Source organism: Corvus moneduloides, chromosome 5 (assembly GCF_009650955.1).
Source record: "Corvus moneduloides isolate bCorMon1 chromosome 5, bCorMon1.pri, whole genome shotgun sequence".
Classification (NCBI taxonomy): domain Eukaryota; kingdom Metazoa; phylum Chordata; class Aves; order Passeriformes; family Corvidae; genus Corvus; species Corvus moneduloides.
Window position 1 is genome coordinate 31,745,652 of NC_045480.1, and position 23,649 is coordinate 31,769,300.

At 36.7% G+C, this 23,649-nt stretch overlaps 1 protein-coding gene across 1 annotated transcript in view; it reads left to right on the forward strand.

Moving 5' to 3' along the window:
• FAT1 (FAT atypical cadherin 1) overlaps positions 1 to 23,649 on the forward strand; it is a 106,196-nt gene that overhangs the window by 5,734 nt on the left and 76,813 nt on the right. The window contains 1 exon segment of the mRNA XM_032110457.1: positions 224 to 3,512. Within this exon segment, the coding sequence (XP_031966348.1) occupies positions 245 to 3,512 (3,268 nt within the window). The 5' untranslated portion in view covers positions 224 to 244.

The window sequence follows — 23,649 nt, forward strand, 5'->3', positions numbered from 1 at the left end:
GTTGCATTAGTAATTCCTAGGCTTTTGATGTAATGGATTCTTGGCTTTTTTTAATCTGTGTTTCTATTACTGCAATAATTTTGAAGCTTTCTGCAAGAAAAGGCTATACTCTAGATGTGTAACTTACAGTTTTCTTAACTGTTAATTCTGAGCTAAGCATCAGTGTTTATTTGATAAACATTTGAACAGTCGTAAGTCTTACCACATCTCTTTCTTGTTTCAGGGTTTCTTTGTAATTGCTGCCATGGGAAGATACTTGACTATGCTGTTGCTGCTGATGCTGCTGGTGCAGCATTTTGGAAACTGTGAAGGAAATCAAAGGCCACATCATGCTTCATCAATGCAATTTACACAAGTACAATATAATGCCACTGTGTATGAGAACTCTGCAGCCAAGACTTACGTTGGGCATCCAGTGAAAATGGGCATTTACATTACAAATCCACTGTGGGACTTAAGATACAAAATTATTTCTGGTGACAGTGAGAACTTGTTCAAAGCTGAAGAGTATGTTCTTGGAAACTTTTGCTTTTTGAGAATACGGACCAAGGGAGGAAACACAGCTATCCTTAACAGAGAGGTGAAAGACCATTATATGCTAACTGTTAAAGCAGTTGAAAAAAATACAAATGCTGAAACGCGCACGAAGGTCAGGATACAGGTTCTGGATATAAATGACTTGCGGCCTTTGTTTTCGCCAACATCTTACAGTGTTTCTTTGCCTGAAAACACAGTAATAAGGACCAGCATCGCAAGAGTCAGTGCAACAGATGCAGATATAGGAACAAACGGAGAGTTCTACTATAGCTTTAAAGAAAGAACAGATGTGTTTGCTATACATCCAACTAGTGGAGTGGTAGTTCTAACTGGTAGGCTTGACTACTCGGACACTAAGCGTTATGAGATGGAAATTCTTGCAGTGGACCGTGGGCTGAAGCTGTATGGTAGCAGTGGCATAAGCAGTATGGCAAAACTAACTGTTCATGTAGAGCAAGCGAATGAACATGCCCCTGTTATTACAGCTGTTCCATTGACTCCATCAGAATCAGACACAGATCCAACGTATGCAGTTGTAACTGTAGAGGACAATGACCAGGGTTCAAATGGGGAAATAGCATCATTAAATATTGTTGCAGGAGATGCACTTCAACAGTTCAAAACAGTGAGGTCTGTTCCAGGTGGCAGAGAATACAGAATAAAAGCCATTGGTCCGGTCGACTGGGAGAGTCACCCTTTTGGATACAACCTTACCCTGCAAGCTAAAGATAAAGGGAATCCCCCACAATTTTCTTCTGTAAAAGTTGTTCATGTGACATCACCACAGTTTAAGTCTGGTCCTGTCAGATTTGAAAAAGATATATACAGAGCTGAAGTAAGTGAATTTGCCCCTCCAAACACACCTGTGATAATGGTGAAAGCTGTACCTAGTTACCCACATTTAAAATATGTATTTAAAAACACACCAGGAAAAGTAAAATTCAATTTAAACCCTCACACTGGTCTTATTACCACGTTAGAACCCATAAAAGCACAGTATGCATCCCATTTTGAACTTGAAGTTGTGACAAGTGACAGAAGAGCTTCTGCAAAAGTATTAATTAAGGTACTGGGCATGAATAGCAATCCTCCTGAATTTACTCAGACATCCTATAAAGCCTCCTTTGATGAAAATGTGCCAATAGGTACAAGTGTCATGACAGTAAGTGCAAAAGACCCTGATGAAGGGGAAAATGGTTATGTGACCTACAGCATTGCAAACCTAAATCCTTTGCCATTTGTGATTAACCATTTCAGTGGGATTATTAGTACCTCAGAAGACTTGGATTATGAATTGATGCCAAGGGTTTACAATTTAAGGATTCGAGCCTCTGATTGGGGTATACCATATCGTCGAGAAGTTGAAGTTCCTGTTACTATTACTTTAAATAACTTGAATGACAATATACCTCTGTTTGAGAAAATAAATTGTGAGGGAATAATCCCCAGGGATCTTGGTGTTGGAGAGCAAATAACAACTGTATCTGCTATTGATGCTGATGAGCTCCAGTTGGTAAGATACCAAATTGAATCTGGAAATGAACTGGATTTATTTAGCCTAAACCCAAATTCTGGAGTCCTTTCTCTCAAACAGTCACTAATAGATGGCATAGGTGCTAAAATGTCTTTTTACAGTTTGAAAATTACAGCTACAGATGGAGAGAACTTTGCAAAACCATTGTATATCAACATAACTGTAGCTAACAGTCGCAAACCAGTCAACTTGCCATGTGAAGAAACTGGTGTTGCCAAAATGCTTGCAGAGAAACTCTTACAAGCAAATAAGTTGCACAATCGTGGAGAAGTTGAGGATGTTTTCTTTGATACTCACTCTATGAATCTGCATGCACCTCAGTTTAGAAGTACTCTCCCCAGCAGCATTGAGATAAAAGAAGACCAACCTGTGGGCTCCAGCATAATATCCATGAATGCTACTGATGTTGATACTGGCTTCAATGGAAAGCTGGTGTATGTTATTTCTGCAGGTAATGAAGACAGTAGTTTCATTGTTGATATGGAAAGTGGAGTGCTGAAAATTTTATCTCCCCTTGACCGAGAACTAAAAGATAAATATACCCTCAATATCACTGTCTATGATCTTGGAATACCACAGAAGTCTGCCTGGGCCCTTTTAGATATAAAAATTTTGGATGCTAATGACAACCCACCAGAGTTCCTCCAGGACAGTTATTTTGTTGAAGTAAGTGAAAACAAAGAGCCCAACAGTGAAATAATTCAAATTGGAGCTACTGATAAAGATTTGGGGGCTAATGGAGAAGTCAAATACTCTCTTCTTACAGATACAGACAAGTTTACTATTAATTCTGTGACAGGAGTTGTGAAAGTTGTAGGGGTCCTGGATCGGGAGGAACAGCACGTCTATTTGTTGAAAATTGAGGCTAGGGACCAACCTACTGAAGAACCTCAATTATTTTCAACCGTTATTTTGAAAGTGGCTGTAGAAGATGTCAATGACAATCCTCCCAAGTTTATTCCTTCTAATTATCATGTGAAAATTCGAGAAGATCTTCCTGAGGGAACTATTATTACGTGGTTAGAAGCCTATGATCCTGATTTAGGCCAGTCAAGTCAAGTGCGGTACAGTCTTTTGGACAGTGGAGATGGCACCTTTGACGTTGACAAACTAAGTGGAGCAATACGTATTGTACAAAGACTAGATTATGAAAAGAAACAACTTTATAACTTGACTGTGCGGGCCAAGGACAAAGGAAAACCCCTTTCATTGTCCTCTACGTGTTACGTTGAGGTTGAGATAGTTGATGTGAATGAAAACTTGCACCCCCCACGGTTCTCCATATTCGTGGATAAAGGCTTTATAAAAGAAGATGCTCCTGTTGGCTCCTCAGTAATGACAGTATCTGCTTATGATGAAGATGCAGGACGAGATGGGGAGATCAGATATTCCATCAGAGATGGATCGGGTATAGGAGTTTTTCGAATAGACGAAGAAAAAGGTAAGGTGGCTTTCTGTTATTTTTTTATACTAAATAAAATCAAGTGCCAAGAAAGAGGTAAGAGAAGCAGCATTGTCACAGTTGATGTAGGTGTTTTTATTAGGACAAGAAGATGTCACCAACAATGTGTATTGTTGTGTCTGCTACTTTAGTGAAATTATTTTTATACATTTGATAAGTAATTTCTCTCTAATATTCCCACTTCCATCCAGCCTACCTAAAGCCATGCTTAAGTCTTAAAAGCTATGCCACCCAGAAAAAGTAATACTCTTGATATAAAACAGAGGTCTGCCTCATGTGAACACACACACATGCTGTCTTGTGGACAGTGGAACTGTTACACTTTTCAGTTTTAAGTGACATATCTTTTGCTCCTTTTACTGGAGGTATGAGTGGCTGTGGTATTGCCATACATGCTGGTTTTGTTAGTTACTTTCAGAGTCTACAGGTGCCCACCTAGAAGTCAGTAAGCAGCGCCTTCTTCATCGAAAGGCTTCTGCCAAAGAATGCACTGATGTAGCCTTAGAAAAACCTCCTATGAATCAAACAGACTGAACTGTTGCCTTATTTCATTAATAATGCATACACTGATGAGCAATGTGAAAATTTTTCCAGTGTCATGTGTTCAGAAGAAACATAATCTTATTTTCAGTAAAATTCTAGTGCTGACTTCTAAAATTTTGGTTGGATGTTTGTGTAGCTATCTATTTATTTCTTTGATAAAGATAGAGCATTGATACTTTGCAATTATCTAAGCATCTTGAAATAAATTGAGGAGGAAGCTTGTGCAGAATTTGTCTACAGGTTACATGTAGGTAAATGATGACATATGTGATCGATTTCTTAAAGAAAAAACTTGAAACTGAGAATAAAAGATGGGAGTGATGTCTGATTCATCCAGTAGTCGTTCTGTGTGTTCTATATGATACCCAAAATATTGAATGTGGATAATAGAGATTCATGAAGCCACTTTACCCTTTAGGGTTTAGGTGAACAAACTGTTCCTGACTTATTTTTTCTTCTATAGAAAGTCAGTTATTAAATTATGTGGTTTGTGGCTAAAGAACTAACTCTACAGGTTGAAATGTAACAATGCTTCCCTTAGCTTTGCTTTTAACAAAGCACATAGTTAAGATGCTGTAACAGATTTTCTAAAAACGGAGGATTGAATACTTTCTTTCCAAGACCTTGTAGTTTCACTTTCGGCCATTTGCTTTGTGTGCAAAGTATTAATTTGTGTATCATTATGCCTTTCTTTTGACATAAGTACATTAAAGTTCACTGCGTTATGGTATTTTAGAAGTGTCTCTAGTTGTCCTACAGAATGAGTCTGTGTTTGGCAATTTATCATCTGAGTGATAGATACCAGTAAGTGAGAATGAACCTGTTTATGGGTATGTGGACAGGTATGTGTGTTTTTGTGATGGTACTACCATGGCACAATTAGTTGTCTGCATGTGTTGCCTCTCAAGTCTTTTGGCATAAAGCTAGTTTACTTGACTGACGAATTGGTGTGAGTTTAAGTAAGTTGCTTTTTATCAGCTGGGTTTACAAAGTTGGCCCAGCCTGGGGCAAAGCCAGATTCTATTTAATAATATTGTCCAGAACAGTGGCTCTGTATTTTCAAGGCAGGGCAGAGGCATTGTCTGTATTCATATCTGGTATCTAGTGTTTGCAGTTCTTCAGGGATGAAAGTAGAGGGATTTGGTGGGAATGGGGTGGTGGTAAAGAGGGGTTGCTAGTTTTAATCTTATTGAACGAATTCCACTTATGACACGGGTGTGGGAAAGAAAGTGTTTATTTCAGTTTGGTTGATGTGTTTTTTCCATCAAATGGTGATCTTAAGGAACTCAGGAAAGGACACTGAGTATGTACAAACTTGACAATGTAGCTTAAAATTTGGATTGACACTTTTTATTTTGGTAAAAAGCCATCAGAATTGTTCTTGAGGGCACTCTTTATACTGCAGTGTCTGAATATTTGTCATGTTTTTCAAAATAGACTGGCCTTGATACAGGGAGCAGACTGATTATCAGCCAACAAAGTACATTGAAGACTTTGTGAAAGATCTGTCAAGCAACTTGCTAACTTTTTCAGCTTGCTGAAAGGTTCTTCTGACTTTACCCCTGAGCTGTGTCTCATCCAGCAGTCTTTGAAGAGCATCATACTGCACTATCAGTTCAAAGATGGATAAATCAGATTTAAGAACTTACTTTGAGTCAACACTTAACTATTAAGTGGCTCAGAGGAATTCTTTTATCCCTTGCTTATAAGAAATTAAGGACAATAATCACATTTGCAGGTAGACTAGATGATGATAGAAGCATCAAATAGCTAGTTCCATGCATTGATTTTTGTTGACTTTTGGGTAGTCTTTTCCATGTTAAGTTTGTTTTAATTTTACAGTTCAAAAGGTAGGAAATGGTATTAAGTGTTTGATATTTGTACCTGTAGTTCTGGTATTTTCACCAGGGAATTTAATATATCTTTGCCACTATGTCTTGAGTTTTGTTTTCCAAGACTTACCTTTGGTTTAGGTCAGTGGGTTTTCATAGGTTCTGTTATCTGCAGTTGTGTCCAAACCATTAGAAGTGAATCTCTTAACAGGGTGCACTAAACACCAGTATATCCAAACTCAGGAGCTGCTTTGATTACTTATTTCCCTGACTGCTCTGATGCTTTTCAAGTAGACACAGAAAAAAGGTACGTTAGGGGTGAATTTGGTAGTCAGTCATATTTTAGCTTTCTTAGTGTTCTTAAGCCTGAAAAGGCAATAATGGTCAGAAAAGGAGAAGAACAGGATGATAGAATTCTAGAAAATTGCAATAGTTTCTGTAGCACCTATATCTCTGTTTTTTTCAATGCAAGAAATAGGGCACACACAGTTAACAGGTTTTAAAGGAAGTCTTTTTCCTTTCCTAAGCTAAAGGGAAGTATTTTTCACATGAAGCGTAATAAAGTCATGAAACCCATTTCCTGAGGAAGTTATAGAGATTGAAAGTATGACTAAAGAAAATAAATGATACTAATGAGATTATTTTGAGGTTCAGTCTCATGCTATCTTCAGCTCATAAATTGTTAACTGGAACCCAAGTGGGTAAGGGAGAGAGATCAGAGGTCATCGCTCAATATATGATTCGGAAGTACAACAGTGCATTGTGACTGTTATTGCAAAGAAATAAAATTCAAATTGCATGATAAATGGAGACTTTGGGATATTATAGCAGTATGAGAGGAAAAATGCTAAAATGAGATTTTTGTGCTCTGAATTTATACAGCAAAACAAAGTTTCAACAAAGTATAAACAACGTTTGTCCTTTAAGTATGTGTTCAGGAGAATTTGGAATTTAAGATAGCTTTTTATATGTGAGCAGAATTGAAGGCTGTAAATTGAGGTGACCAATTGGCTATATAAATTGCCTGCTAAAGCAGCAGTAAAATATTTTCTCAAAGAATTTGATAAGGAGTTGAGCACATTGGTGTGTATTAATAATAAAAGGCATTGTGTTGATGCAGATCCCAGTGTGCACAAGAAAAACCCATGCGCCTTCTAAATCCCATTAGCACTGAGCAGTAAAAGTGAGATAAATCATGTCAATGCGATGCTGCTACTTCAATTTAGAAAAGCTCTAAAGAATTACAGAAGCAATTGCTAGAGGGGAACATAAAGCAGAAGCTTTGTGGGACCAAGGCAATACTGAAACTTCCTTCTCCCAGTTTTCATACCAGCGGGCAAGGAGGGAGAAAGGAGAATGTCTTCCTCTTTAGTTTTTTGGTTTTCAAATACAAGGATGGAGCATTTCCATTGAGTATTTGCACTTCTCAAAGGTTAGTTGAAAGATGGAAGCTCTAGTTTGTAAAAATGGTGTTGGGAAGAACTCTGAGTACTTCTTCCAGTTCTATAGGCAGGTGAACAGTGTCACATACAGGGCTGGATGGGACACTTATCGTGAGAGCACCAGCATGTGGTGAGCAAATGTCCGCACCGATTTTCAGCTGTAAAAATGAGACTGAGAAAAACTTGTAGCAGTTATCTGGCCTTCTCCAAAGAATTTTTGCCAAGCAGATTGCTCTTTTCTTTGCGATATCAGGACTTCTAGCTTATTATTGAGAGCTGTTTTTATCTTGTTTCAAGGTTGTTTTCTTATAGTTTTGCTTTTCTTTCTAGCGCTCAAAACTTAGATAGCTAAGGGAACCAGCAGACTCTGGGTGTGTAGATGCCATGGTCTCAGTGAAATGTGTAGGGAAGATGGGAGCCCATCCTGGAAAGTGATGTTCAGAAATGAAGGAAGGTTTAAGTAATGACTTCCACAGTGTCTGTTGTAACTAACCAGTTGAGTGGTTGCATTTACAATCCTTACACATGCGGATGTTGGGTCTTACATGTAGGCCCTGCACAGTAAAATTTCAAGCCACAGTGAATTTTATAAACTGATTGTTACCAGAAGCTTAGAAACTAGTTAAACTTGCAGGGCTAGCAGCAGGTGTTTTGTAAACTTCTGCAATTGAGTGTATTTCGCAGTACATAACCTAGTTCCAGAATGGTGTAAAGGATGATGTGACAGTCTGAACCTCATACATGATAGCCTTATTGCTTGTGTTCACAGTGTTTAATTATTTGTTACCAGGAATCTTACTGCTCTTTCATTAACCTTAATTAGAGTTATTAGGCCATAAGGGTTATAGAATAACAGTAATTCTGCTTTAACGATACGAACAAAGTTTAAGGTGATTAAACTAATTTGCTGACTTAAAAAGGTGTATGACTGTGGTTTATTAAAACAAAGATATGTCTAGCCTGAGATGCTGTCTCCAGTAGCATAGGCAGGCCACAGAGATGATACTTTCTTCTAATACTTTCCCAGTCTCTGGTTATTTTCTGTTTGGGGAGTTTTCAAGTCACACGTGGTTTGTAACATTCACACGCTTATCTTTTTTGTATAGTCTTCCCTTGAAGCCATGTCACTTTCAAGTGTAACCTTGCTACTGTGATAAGGAAAAATGATTTGTTTTGGTAAAGAATACTAAAGGAGCAATTTAAAAAAATTAGCTGGGGCATATGGAAGAGAATTAATTTTATTGCACTATCGTTGTATGCATAAAATAGCATCAATAAAGCTTAGTGGCTGCAGGATGCTATTTTTAATATTACCAGAACTACTTCCAGCTAGGAAGACATTCATTAAGGTGAATGAATAGGATTTTAACGGTGTAAAGCAAAGTACTGAATTACACCCATAAAAGGAACAGAGCATGGCTGACATGTAATAAGTATGTTAACATTGCTTTTTAGTGTTCATGTAAATTCATTAATTTAAAAACAGGATATGATTAACATTTATACATAAGGGATAGCTTCAGGTTCCATTTCTTCAGTGATCTTTGGATTTTGACCTTTTTGAAGACTGGCATTAGCAAAGTTTAAATGCTATGATCATCAGTGGAGCAGAACACAAAAGTACCCACTGGATAGTTGTTAAACCAGCACTATTTTCTGGAACAGAAACCAAATGGCCTGCATCTGTACCAACAACTCTCATACCTTTAGGAAGTGTGGCTGTACCCAGATCATCTGTTGGGAATGCTGATCCTGCAGTTCACTCCTAACTGTACCCCCCCCTGCTCTTTGAAAAAGTGGTAGCTGGCACAAACCAAAGCAGTTTAACAGTACGCAAGTTCCAGTGCTTGGGAATGTTTTCTGTCTGTTTGTTGCACAGATATTGTCGTAAAATACTTGGAGATAGGGGAGGCATTTTTAATCAAAACTGGGATTAGTATGATTTGGCTTTGAGTTAATTGTAGTTGAGCATCCTTAAAAATCCAGGATTTTCTTCATGCTCTTTCATTGAATGCTGCATCTTGTAGTTGCTCGTTGTGTATACTTTGTTACCCGTATTGTATAAGTCATGGATATAAACATCAGGATTTGCAAAAACTCAGTTTCTCAGTTTAAATTTAAAAAAAAAAAGAAAAAAAGGAAAAAAAGACACCAAGAAGTTCTTAAATAGTTTCCATTTTTCTACTATACAAGTTCCATGTTATATGTTGGCTTAGTGTTTATTCTGAGTCTTTGAAGATCTGTCAGATTGTAGTCACTGAAAACTATGAACAGAAAAATATATAGAGCAAATCCTTTTGTAAGAAAGCTGTTAAACATTAAATTAAAAATTGTAATTGATTAGGTGATGTTGATACTTTGGAAAGAATATTCTAGGTGGGTTTAATATGGTTATTCTTAGAGTATCTTCACCTCACAGACTAGGTTTGTTTACAGACATTGTGACAATAGCATTTCCTGCTTGGCTTCTGTCCACAGATGCAGTATCATGCATAGGTTTTGCAGTTAAAATTCCTTTTGTGAGTGTTTTGACCAGTAAAAGTGAGGGATAACTCGGAAGAAGACACTCACAGAATGGGTTCTTCTGACACCATTTTATTCCTGCAAAGCACAGTAGTTCTTCGCACTACATTTGAAGATTAAGAGGTTCTCTATTTCTGCAGAATACTAAGTGGCTGCAGCTTTTTGCACAATAAATTTTTACCCTACCTAGCTTGGGTACAGTCATGAGTGAAGCTCAGAGCACAGACTAATTTCCCAGGTATCTAATTAGCTTTTTGGGTAAATTTTTTTCCTCCTACACTGCATTCTGTACTGCCACATTACATTGTACTGAAGTTAATGATTTACCCATATAGCTATAGCAGCTAAATTTCTTCAGTAGCTGAGGCATACATGACTAAGAATGTAAGATTATTCTGATGCAATTTGGAAAAAAACCACAAAACCAACCCAAACTAAAAAAAAACCCAAAAAACCAAAACCCAAACCTAAAACAGCAACAAGAAATAGCCTGAACAACCCTCAACGTGCAAAACAGCCAAAACAAAAAAAAAAAAAAAAACACCCCAGAGTGATTACTAGGTTCTGTAAACTCCAAGTTAGAGTTAAATTCTTAAGCTTGTAAATGTTAATTTGGAAGGTTAATCATTTAAATGAGGGGTTGCATCAACACTTCAGTTTTCAATTAAGAGAAAACCTAATTCTAATGTATGCTGGAGGTTTGAATGACATTCTTGCCAGCAGACAGGAATTTTTTCTTAATCAAGGGACTTACGCAGATTATTCTTGGATTCTGGAGTTGGCTGGTCAGTTGTCACACTGACATCTCGAACAGAATTTCAGGTCAATACCTGAAATTTGAATACACACTGTTAAATTTATGTCTTTGGAAAATAGTAAAAGGGCAAGGATCTATTTGTTTGAATACTGTGTAATCAAAGCTCCTGAAAGAATTAAAGTAACATTTTCTGAGTTTGAGAGATGTATTTTTGTGTGTATCAGGATAAAAGTGTATGTTGGGTTGGGGGATTTTTTGTGTTTTGAGAAATTTTGGGAACATATCTGTTAAAGAAGTTTTAGTTTATCTGTGCTAAATAAAAATACAGCTGTTCTTCTGGAAGCATGAAGTAGTTTAGGTCAGAAATGCAGAAATAGTCATTTCTTTAGTCTTCTCTATGAGGAGAGTTTTGTAAAAATATCACTTAAAACACTTTAAAAAAGGGGGCGAGGGCAAGTAAGGATTACTTTGGCAGTTAACTGCTCTGGAAAGATATTTTAATGCTGATCCATGTTGAGGACTTTTTCTAGTGGCATATTTATTTTGTTCTTTGCCTGGGCATTCTCTCCCTTTGGTGTTGAATTGAGAAAGATGAGCAGCATGAGAACAACTTCACTGACCCTAGACCAGGTCTGCACATTTCAACTCTCCCACTGACACTCTTGTGAATCCTTTGCAGAAGAGTCCTTATCACGCTTCTCCAGAGCCACCAGAAGAAAGGTTGCATTGTGACAATAAATAATAAAGCCACTTATGATACTATGCCCACCCAAACACAATGACCTGTTTTTTAAAGCATTTATCCCATGTTTTTATGACCCCTGTTTCCTACCATAATTTTCAGTGGTAGTCTAGCATGCTATATATATGGAGCAGAGCTGAAATTCTAGTTTAGTCTGCAAGATGGTAGACATCTGTGTGGGACACTTAAATTGAGGAGGCATACTTGTGGTTGTTAATTACAGATACTAAAAAAACCTGGGTAGACTATTTCTAAAATGGGGTATTATTTTCTGCTTTCTAGTTAAGGATATCCAGTGGGTTTGCATGTGTTCAGTATGATGTTGAAAAGAGAGTGAAGATGATGCAGAATATGATCTGTATGATTTATTTCTGGTTTTATGGCATTTTTCTTCAGTGGCATTAAGGCAAACTTGTGCCATTGTGAAGAAGAAATTAGTTATGTTAAAAAAACCCCAAAAAGTAACTGTGCCTAAATTGAGTAGTATTTTGAGTTTAAAAAAACATTTGCTTCAAATTTCATGCAACTAAAATATATTTTCCGCCCATTTGTTATGGTTTTAAAAATGAGGCGTTTGGCACATAGATTCTCTTTTATGAGACAGTACAAATAGTTGTAACACCAGCCTGCTGAGAATGATTTTTGTACTTCTACATCTCCTCTAGTATTAGCAGAAATCTAAAATCTTGTCTTTTAAGAGTTCTGCACAATTTGTGTCTGATTAAAGAAATAAAGGTGAGAGCCAGGGACCCACTATCTGTTAGACTGAGGACAAGGCCTAAATTTGCTGCTATCCATGAAAAGCAATCCAGAAAGTATTTTACTAGGAGATAACTAACTTTCAAGTGTGAAATACTTTGCTTAGTTGCTGGTACCATGGGCTGGCTGCCTGACACCTGAATTTAGTCAAGTGCTTGTTAGTACTCCAGTTCAGAAGAGGTTACCTGGTTAACCTGTCAGGGACCGTCTGCTTTTGACTCCAGTTTGCAGCTTTGTGCTAGACTGGACATGGAATGTATTCTAAGGTCTAGAACTAATGATGCCACTGGGTTAAACTGTGATATGATGCTGTTGCATTTGTGTTTCTTTTTAGGTTCATCAAAGTAAGCCTGGCATTTGGAACTAATGTTGAGTTTCAGTTTGGCAGAGGTTAAAGAGGCCCGGGTTTGGACCAAGGTCCTGAGCAGCCTGGAGCTAGGGAATTACTTTTCTTTCTTAGGCTTGAAGGAAACCATGTAATTTGCATTTGTGATGGTGGCAACTCCCAAAGTGCTATTAGGTTGTTAATGCAGCTTTTAGAATGTGTCTTTGGAAAAAGCTGAATTAGTTTTAGACAAACATATTCATCATATGTTTTCTGTTGGCAGGGGCATCTTCCAAAATAGTTTGAGTTTTCTTAGGTATCCTACTGAGTAAAACATCACCTTAGCTGCCAAATAGGGATCCCGTACAAAAGCTGAGGCTCCCCTCCTCTACTGCAGGCATGCTGAAAGTAAGGGATTGTTCTGTTGTGAAAGGTGTTGATTGGGTTACAGCTTGGTTTGATGAAAACAGAGCTGCCTGGGGGTCGTGTCTCTGTAGGAGATGAACTGGGGCTAAGCCCCATGCGGTCCCGAAGATTGCCTTATAAACAGCAAACAGTTCGGGCAGCAGAATAGATATTAAGGGCCTATTAACTTGCTTGGGTCTCTCTTTGACTTGAAAAGTACTTGTGGGCAGAGGAATAATAAAAGGAAAGGGTTGCCAAAAGCTATGGAAGGTGCATCTTGCTATGTCACTGTTAGGACATCTGTCAAATTGGGGATTTATTTCCTACTAAGCATCTGCTGAGCTTTTGAAGTACATATTAAGGTCAAAGGAGGGGAGCTTGAAATGATTGCGTAATGTTTATTCTTTTCTTTGAAGATTTTAGGCTTTAATCATACAGCATTTGGACATACTTAACAAAGGACAAACCTACATAAGTATTTGGCAAACTCCCAGAACTTATTACATGCTGTAGTTGCAGCTTTAGAACTTGGATTTAAAAATACTTTGGGCTTTGCTGAAACTAGGTTTTGCAGGTCCATTTTTTAATCTGTATATCGTTCTTACTGCATCTGTGACTTTATTATACTGGACATCTGAATGTGACCAAAAATGAATTTTCAATTCATCACTCTCCATGTGCCTCAAGAAAAGAAAATCTCTAGCATTCCAGTGCCATCAGAGAGGGATTTTTGGAAAAACAGAAGTGTCCAAAGAATCTAGCAACAGGAATGCAACAAATCATTTCTGTGCTCAGAAATGAGGTTTCCCCAAGCTCCTTGTGTTCTATACGTGATTCTAATCGCTGCTTCTTTTTAATTTAAAATTATTTGTGAACAAGGATAATCAATATGTTCATGTTTCTTATAAGTAGTTGCGTAGTTTGGATTGGCATTAGGGTTAAAGAGCAAACTGCTGAGTTAGTGGATATTAATTGACTTGACCTACTAGTAGTGGTGGTCATTAACAGTTCTTTTGGCTCAGAGTTCTGTGTCTTTGCAGACTTGTCAGTGTGGTATTGCTGATAACAGAACTGAATATCTGCCTGTATGTTGGAAAGTTACACGTAGAAAATTCAGTAATTGCATTGCTTTGTTGACTAATCTTCTACCTAGAATAATCCTCAGTGATATGAATCATTTCCAAAATCTGCATGTTTCTTAAATCAATCATTTTGGGTGTTTATATAAAAGTGTTTTATTTTGCTGATGCAAGAAGCTTGAAACTACCTCTATACACAAGAAAGTGAAAATTCCCGAGTTTTGGTTTTGAAGTTGCTGATCATAGTGCACTTGTTCATATTTTGTATAGGATTTAAAGATTAAAAGGTTATTATATTACAAATTTCAAAATGCAAGAAGCATAATAACAGAATAGCCTTCTGATTTTAGTGTTACTGTTAATGTACATGAGCATTACAGAGCTGATCCAGTCATGTGGTAAAAAAATGAAGATACTGGTAACATAATATGCTGAAAGTGAATAGAGTGAATCAATAATATGCTAAAAATGAATACAGACTTCTTGTATGTGTTGCCTGTAGTCCTGGTTGTACTTATGAGAGAGAGGGAGTTTGGTAGTTCAGCTCTAAAGACTTTCAGTGCAAAAAAGTTTATGATGGAATTATGGATTATGGAATTTTGTATGTGGTCTTTATTGTTGATAGGTTGTCCCCTCTGTTTCTCCAAAGCTGTGAGAGTGACATATATAGCTCTTTCACAGGGAATACATCTCCATTCTACAGGGGCTTTATATTTATTTTTTTCTTAATCTGCCTCCCCACTTTGCCCGTAGATTTGCCACGACAGGGTATATCCTGTCTCTATGAAAATTAGAGATTGCTGTCTAATGATAAGGGTTTAATCTGCAACGAATCAGACATGTGGAAACTTCTGTCTGTGGAATTTTCTGTTTGATCTGAGAGGAATGCCCTTGCTGTGCCCTTCCTGTAATGAAAGCGAGGTAGAGTGAATCAAAGCGATTCTAGATAAGATTGGAATGTCTGCATTGGTTATGCCTCTATTATATTTGGTGTTGCAATTCTGGTCATATGTATTATTTTATTATTCGAAATGTTAGCAGCACAGTTCATCTTCTTAAAAGATATCTCTTTCTGTTTTAGCTAAAAGTGCTAGTTTTTTATTGATGAAATTTCTGAGTTAATTACTTAGGTTTGAACACAGAAAGTCTTGCTCACAACAACAAATATTGTCACCAAGATATTGAATGAGCTATGATAATACAGCATCTTTTTCTTACTGTAAATAATTTTACAGTATTCACTATATCTTCTGTTTGAAAGGTTTTATTGGTGTACCATTGTGAGAAATAGCTAGCAGTTTCTCTCCATCATTATTTCAAAACCAGTTAATGATTAACAAATGTCCAGCTGCCTGTGCAAGGAATGTGACTTACTTTGGGAGGGGGGAAGGAAAGATGATTATTCCTTTGCACAAGAAGTCTGGTATGATAGTTTACTTTGAAGGTAGTTTAAATATTACAGTGTCAATTTTAGTAGATTAATCAGAAGTGGAAAAATGACCTGTGCCTTCCTTTAATGTTTGTTTTATCTTTGTGCTTTCTACCTGTCCTTTTAGCTAGTACAGTAATATTTTGGGTTGCCTGTGGTTGTTCAGACAGTAATTTTAAAGTAAAAAAATATGTAAGAAGAGATGACAATTTGTTAATAAGTGGATTACTTGTGTATGGATGTACACAAAAGATGGCTCAAAAAAAAAGTGATAAAAATCTAAGCAGGTTATAGTCCAAACTATTTTTCACCATTCCTCATCAGATTTCTGAATGGGGCCTTGTCTGTTAAGTACAGAAACCAACAGATCAGGAACTGTGCTTGTAAATATTAAAAACAAAAACTATCGTAGAACTTGCACTTTTCAATTAGCTTTTTCTGGCTTCAAAATGTTTGTACTGAATGGTGAAATTCTGTAATGAAATTTTGAACTGACTTGAATCTTTCCAGATACAGTTAAGGTAGAGGAGGAAAGTGTGAGAAGGTTCAAAAACTGTTAGTGGAAAATGAGTTGTCAAGTTGTCATTGACTCAAATGACACATCAGTTTTAATGTGTGTTGTTTAATAAGAAGGGGGTGACGATTAGAATGAGAGCAAGCTTACTGCTGACTGTGTGGAGTAAAGGTTTGAGTGAATATTGATCCAGCATGTGATGATGGGAGGAAATGGAATAAGAAATACATTTCTGTAATTCCAGGATGATAAAAAAATACCTTGGAAACTGAGTCATTCAGTCTAGTCAAACACAAGAATGGCCAACATTAGAGAATGTTTTGGGTTTTTTTGACAACAGCTATGCACAGATACAGAGATTTGAGATGGTCTCCTGGTGCAACTCCATCTAGTTTCTGTGTATTCTGTGAATTTCTTAAATAAGGAAAAGTACTCAGTGGTTCAGGAGCAAAATGCATTTTGTGTCTAAATGGTCTACTGCTTACCTACAATATCATATTGTTCTTTCATTTACAGAGGGTTCTAGTGTTGGTTGACAGAGTTGATTTACTTCTGTTACGGCTTCATGACAAATTATGGTTTTATGAAGTGTTATTCATAATATTTCCTTTCTTTGGTATTGTTATGAAGGGTGCAGTTATCCAGCAAAAAACCTTTCTGTGGAGAATAATTAAGAGCTTTTTCAATGGAAATTCTGTCAGAGACACTCTGTGGTCTCTGTTCATCCAAATGCTTGCAGGTTCTACTAGTAAACAAAAAATATAAAGTGAATATTTTTACTTTTTAACTGTAACTTGCTTTCATTTCTACAACCTTTAGTAATTTTTTTTTATTCTGGAGAATGTTGATTAAAACCGTACATGCAGTTATCCATTATTTATGTGAGAAAGACTGAAACCATTTCCCAACAAGCAGCCAGAGCCCCCACACATAAGTATACTTGACATCTGGTAAGTAATCTCTAGTTTTCTAGTTACATGTCTTCTTTTTAGATGGTAGGTACTGATTCTTCAATGTGCTATAAGAATTTGCTCACAGATGGAGGATTTCTCATTTGCTTGGTGCAGTAATCATAACCAAAGAGAATAAACATAATTTTATGGTAGCAAAACTCTTTGCCTTCATTATTCCTCTAGTTTTAAGTTTTTACTCAAAACCAGACAATTGCAGAAATGTGTCTCTGTATGGCATTGTGTTTAATTTGATTCATATGCAAAGGCTAATAAGGCTAATAAAAAAATTAGTGTAACAGGTACTGATCAATGTAGAATCCCCGCTGGAACCATGTAGAAATAAAGTCTGAATAAATAAATGGATCTTTTGTAAGTTAATAAATCTGACTTTGTCAGAACAAGGATGAAAATGTCTTTTGATGTCACTGGATCCCAGATGCTTTAATTTCATGACTTTGTTGATTTGCTTTGTTCTCCTAGCATTAGCATGCCCAGAGGTATATCAGCTCTTCTTTGTACACAGAAATCTGCTTGGGAGCAGCATTTCTGTTGGAAGTAATTAAGTGCTATTGTGTATATAGCTACCTGGTGCAGTAATACGAACAGCAGTAATAGCCTGATTTCCAGTATTCCTCAACATGCTACCTGCCTTTTGATAACTATCAGTATCTTTTCTTGCTCAGTGCTGGTCTGGAAACTGTCATTGCTAACCAGCAGTTTCTGCAACTGAAAATATTTTGGAGACTGAAAGCTTGAAGCAAAATTGAAGCAGTCAAAACCACAACCATGCGTAAATAACACACACGTGCTAAAAAACAGTTTTTTGTTGTGGGTTAGTCATGAGCCAGAGTTGCTGTGGAACACAGCTGTAACTGCTTCTTACTGAAGGGTAGGACTGCTCTGTTGGGCTTGCTGGGCCTTCAGTGTCACTTTTGCAGAAGTAACACTAGGTAAGATGCAGTTTCAAATAGACACCAAAAATGGAGTCTGCGAGAAATGCTGTGTGTGCAGGAAAAGGATTCTTGGGATACATGGAGCAATTTTCCTTATTTAAGGTGGTCATTAAGCTCCGAGATTTACAGACAAAACCTGTAATCTGTAAAGTTTAATAGTTTCAAAGTGTACTTGTTGTAGAACTGTCCAAGTTTTAATAGTTTGCAGAGGTCTAAACAGCTAGATCCTTCTGGATCAACAAGCCAGTTTCTGAACAATTAAATGTGTTGCTCTTGTGCGTAATTGGCTTCCCATGCGTCTCATTATTTTCCTTGTAGACTCTTCTTCTGCCTAAGGGGGACTTAGGTTAATCTGTCAACTCCAGTTAGTTTTGAAATTCCTGGGGCCATTTGCAGAGGAATTTCCCCTTCAGAGGGTCCCCGTTTCCCAGCTAAATTATTAGACTTACCACACCCTTTGTCAACAATTCTTTACTAATAAGACGACTGATAGCAAAGTTAAGAGGGATTTTGCAGTCACTGGTGAAGCCAGAGTTCTAAAGAGCATGTATGTGTTCATTCGTGTATGTATTTAAAAAATTTGTATAAACTTTAACAAAGAACATAGAAATTCACCCTTGGCATTTCTCATGCAGAGGCTAGTACACATTCTTTATAAAAATTGATTAAATAATTTCCTTCTTTATCTTTGATGTTCATAAGTAAACAAACAGTGGTCCTGTAAAAAGCCTTCACTTGTTTGTGAATCACCAACATTTTAGTAGAAATTCTCTTGGTCATGAAGGTAACTTAGCTGAAAATAGCTTAACAATATTATCCCAAAGTGTTTTGCTTAAACATAGTTTCTTATTCTAATTTTATACTACTATGTAACTGTGTTTCATGAGACATAGAAACTGGTTGTGTCTTTATCTGAAGATATAAAACTGTCCTGAATAAGGGGATGGGTGATCAGAGCAACGACTTGCATCACATCCTACAAACCTTGCTCATGTAGTGTAGTAAGAGAAGCTGCTTTTGCAAGTACCGAAAGCCCACATGCTTGGCTTAGAACCTGCTGGCAGTTTGTTCTGCTTTCTCTAGTATTTTATAAACCTGCTGTAATTTTGGTGTTGTATTGCAGTCATGTTTTTTTCAGCAAGCTTTCTCTTAAATCATGAATGACTGCTCATGTTAACAGCAAAGCTTGCTTTGCTTGCTCTCTGTTCAAGGAAACATAGATTGTATGTGGTTGTATTACAATGATTTTTGCAATTGACATAGGAGTTAACATTACATTTCCCTAATGTGGACTCATCAGGGGGTTTTTATGTCTCTCCATATTGAGCTTTAGCAACAAGGTACTGTTCCTCTGTATAGCAATTATATTGCCTGTCCGAAAGCTTGACATACAAGCAGCCTAGCTGACAGAAATAAGCTGGAACTATTAAAATAACCATAAATGAGGCTGACAATGGGAGCTGTCTGCCATTGTCCCAAAAGATTTTTTGAACTGGAAGTAATCAGTTGAGTTCTAAAGCAACGCCATCACGGATCTTCTAATTGCGAAAATTCCCCCTCACCAACCCCCCAACTTCCTGGAAGGAAGTTCACAATTCTTGTGGACCTTAGGAGAGTCATTGCCCGTAGCCCAGGCTACCTAGTACCAAATCATAATTTCTGGGCATAATATTTTATGTAGACAATTTTAGGAATATATGTAAGAACTGTTTTTCTTTTATAAATGGTCTGAACACTGTGTTTTCCATTCATTTGACTTGTTTTTTGTAGAAATGTGCAGAAAGTAAAGTGGCAGGAACTAGAAATTAAAATGTTACTGCATATAATTATTTACAATTCTCTTTTTGCCCCATTTTTTATTCTACTTTACCCATTTAAATGCTATGTGAAAAATCTATTTTCTCAATGTTTTAAAATATAGTCTGTCTTTGGTGTAGAGCTTTAACTATCCACATCTTTGCTTCTAGGTCTTTTTACTATCTCTAGATGCTTATTTAAGGGATAGCTCCTCTTAACTGTTGAACATTCTGTATTTCTTCAAATCGACCAGGTCTAGCTGCCTGGTTTATAAGCTGTATATAACACAATTATACAGCTGAATAACACAATTCAAATTACTGCTGTATGTTCATAGCAAAGAAGTGATGCATAAATTTTTCTGTGTTTTAAGTTTTATGTCAAGGTTTGGATTTGACCATATGCTGAGGCTCTTTGGATGCCAAGTTTTTGTCCCCAGAAAATATTTTAAAAGGACTGTATTGATAACTTGTTTGGAAAAGTGAGACAGGATTCACTGGACACTGATAGCATCTGATTGTTTCACTGACTGCTTTTGCTGTTCCATTAGTGTCATAGAAATTCTTTGATTTCAAATACAGTAATTTTTTAATGAAATCTGGAGGGTTTGAGAGCTTGTACTAATATCACATTTACTTAAGAGACTGCTACAAAACTGGATTTGGCTATATATTTCGCTACATCTAGTCAGTTCAAATTCAACTAGTGAAGTTGAATTTGAGGTGTAAACCATCATTTTATTATGACTGAGGTTTTTTCTTTATTCCATTCAGGTTTGTTTTAGTTAAAATTTTAAATATGCTCTGCTGGTGATAGTTCTGTTTAAGGGTGGGTTCTGCCTTCCAGTGATATTCTTCCCTTCCCACCTCCCAGAATTTGCAATATCTGGTCCCTGGAAAGAGAGAAAGCAGTGGTGGACTTGGTATGTTTAAGGTCTTGCTACTGCTGTAGTACCATCAACTTGCTGATACTGATAGTGATTTTATTTGAAACTTCCCAGGCCTTGATTTGTTAGAAAATGAGAAATTTGTCCTTGAAACAGCAACAGGAGTTGCTTTCCATTTCACATTTCTAGCTAAGCATGACTTCTCAGCTGGTAGTACACAAGACACAAGTTGAAATGTGTATATTACTATGTCAAAGAGCTCTAAACAAAATTTAATTACATTTTCTGGAATCTGCCTTTATAGATTCTGACAAAAGACTTGTGGTTCCAATATGATACTTTCAGCTTCTTTTAAGTATTTTTTTTGTAGCTTTTCCTGAGACAAATTTTTCTGTGCATTCTCTGAAGCTGAAATTGTGAAGTTTAAGATTTTTCATTGCCTTTCTTATAAAGAAGAATTTATTTCTGATAAAGAAGAAGTATTATATGCATATAAAGTGAATTAAAGCCACTGTGTAGTAACTTACTGAATAGTTAAAGAAATAAATGTGTAAAATATGTAAAATATATGTGATAAGCTGTAACTATTAGAAGGAACATTTATATTGATTATGTATGTTAGATGATACTATCTTGGGGTGCATGTGAAAATCTTAAGTTTGTTGGTTGGTTGTTTTTTGGTTGTTTTTTCCCCCCTAGCATTAAAATGCAGTTAACCAGGATGCTTGTAAAGGTAAAGCACCAAATCATTTAAAAATAAATCAGAATGTGTTAATTTGCATGTCAGCTTAGGCAAAACAGAAGAATTTCTGAGTGGTTGAAAAGAAAAAAATAAACTACTTAAAACTAGACTGGATCATTAGTTTTGCGCATTCATATTCCTCAGACTTGTTTGCAGACAAGTCACCCAAATTCTTTGAGGTATGGAAAACACCGTATTGATGGTTTGTTGCCAGGTTACAGTCTTTCTATCTTTGCCTAATTAATACTTCTGGGGAAGAGGAGAGTGAAAAGCAGTGAACATCTCTTGTTCACGTGTAATTCAAAGGCAAGCAATAGTTGCTAAAACTTTTTGCTCTCCTTCAGGGCTGCAAGCAAGGATTATTTATATTCTGAAACTGTACTGTTTAGTCTGTGTGAATCTTCAGATGCAAGATGTCTGATACAAGTAGCTTGCATTGTCAGTGATAAGCTTTAAATTGCTATGGAGCTGAAGAGCAAATCATATTTCTCTGGGTGGCTTTTGCACTTTGTTCCATAGAGGCGTAATCACATAATGCTTCCTGGTGAAAGTGCACATGCGATAAAAATAAGGAACTTTTCCAGCTCAGCTTATTTGTCAAAAGTAATACTTCTTTAAAAAGAAGAGATTGTATATACTTTTCAAAAGTTCACACTGCATGCCACAGGTCTTTAATATTTCAGGAGTTAGAGTGCAGTGCCTCTCTTGGCATTCTGCCGTGTTTATAGAGTGGATGAGCTGACATTTCACTTTTGCAAGAGGAATCTCATTCTGTTCTTTCTTTAAAAAGAGATTGCTTCATGGAGTTACCAGGGTGGAGATTTTGGTCTTTTCAGCTGATGTTTTTAGTACTGATACTGACTAGTTTGTTGTCTCTGTGGCAGGACATATGTAAAATTTTCAGTGCTTAAGGATAGTTGGTCTGTGTAAAATTAAAGTGATATTGTGCTGTCTTTTTTTGGTTTTACTAAGTGATTATTTATGACACTTGAGTGATCAAATACTATTAAATTCTATTGACATTAGCATTGGATGCTATTAGAAGCATGGAAGGCTTAAGGTTTAGTTGTCCCTTACACACTGGTGCTTAGTAGAGGCCTGAGTTACGGTAGCACAGCAGCCTCAGGGAAAGAGTAATTTTTTTCTTCAGAGTTCAATAGGTTACATGTTTCAAAACCTTCAAATTGTAAAACTCTTTATGGTATGTAGGGTTGTGACTGCTGCTTCAAGGCATTTCCCAATGTCAGATTATAGTGGTTGCCAGAAGTTCCAGAAGTTATCAGAAGGAAGTTAACTTAACAGAAACACAGATAGAGGGTTTTTTTTTTAAATTACTGTAAAAGTGGAAAGAATCTGAGCTATGACACTGGCCACAATTAGTAATAAAATCACAATTTTACTGCGTATTACAGATGGGTGTAGTACTTGTAAATAATGCACTCTAGTCTGCTATAGTCTGTTTCATCTTGTGTGGTCAGATACCATAACTATTAATAAATGCACTCTTTTTTTCAAGTCACCTTCCTTCTTCTTAGCATTTCTGACAGGGATCATAAAGTGGAGGAAAAAAAACAAGTAAAGAATTCCCATGTGTAACACATAGGAGCACACGGGGTTGCACTTGCCAACTGTCCTGATTTGACTGTGCCTCTAGAAGTTACTCAAGGGGAAAAGGAGGACAAAAGAGTATGGATGTGTTGCTCTTCAAGGCATCTGGGGTCTGCTGAGAAGCAGACAAGCACTTCATCTTTTCCTGTGCCAGATGCTCTTTCCTGGTTTCTTGTGGGTGCAGGTTTTTGAAGGGTGGGGGGCTGGGTTTTCTTGGTTTTTAATCTTGTCTTCTCTGCTATAGCCTCTGTATTTATATAGCTCAGGAAAATGCTTATCATGTCATGGTAAGTAATAATGTAAGAAAAAAATCTAGGAAAAATAGAGCATATAAGAAGAGTTGAATAGGAAGTAATTAGTGTTCATTTGTGTTTGATCTGGATAGGCTGAAGAACTGGACTGTCATTAACAAAGTATTGGTTAGAATAGATGCTATTTTAAATAAAATGAGCTGGCCAAAAAATCAAAAGTTAAGTGGAAAATACCAGCTTTATAAAATATCTCTGTTTTCCTGGCCTCTTCTGGCCATGCAATTGTGGAGAGTTTAGTAACAAGCTGAAAACTGTCTGTTTTGAATTGTATAACATTAGAAATCAACGTATGATGGTATTCTGTTAAATAAGACTTTACTTAGGGAGGTAACCAAACCGCTAATAAGTGAGGCTGATGTGACTCTTTTTTTTATTTAAGAACAACTTAAGCAAAGTTTCACAAAATGTTAAGCAGAAATTTTCCCAGAAAAACTGGCCAGTAAACTTGTGGGAGGTGGGGTCCTTTGGACCCTTGTTCGTATAATAACTTCTGGAAAATATGTTGCCTATCTTGAG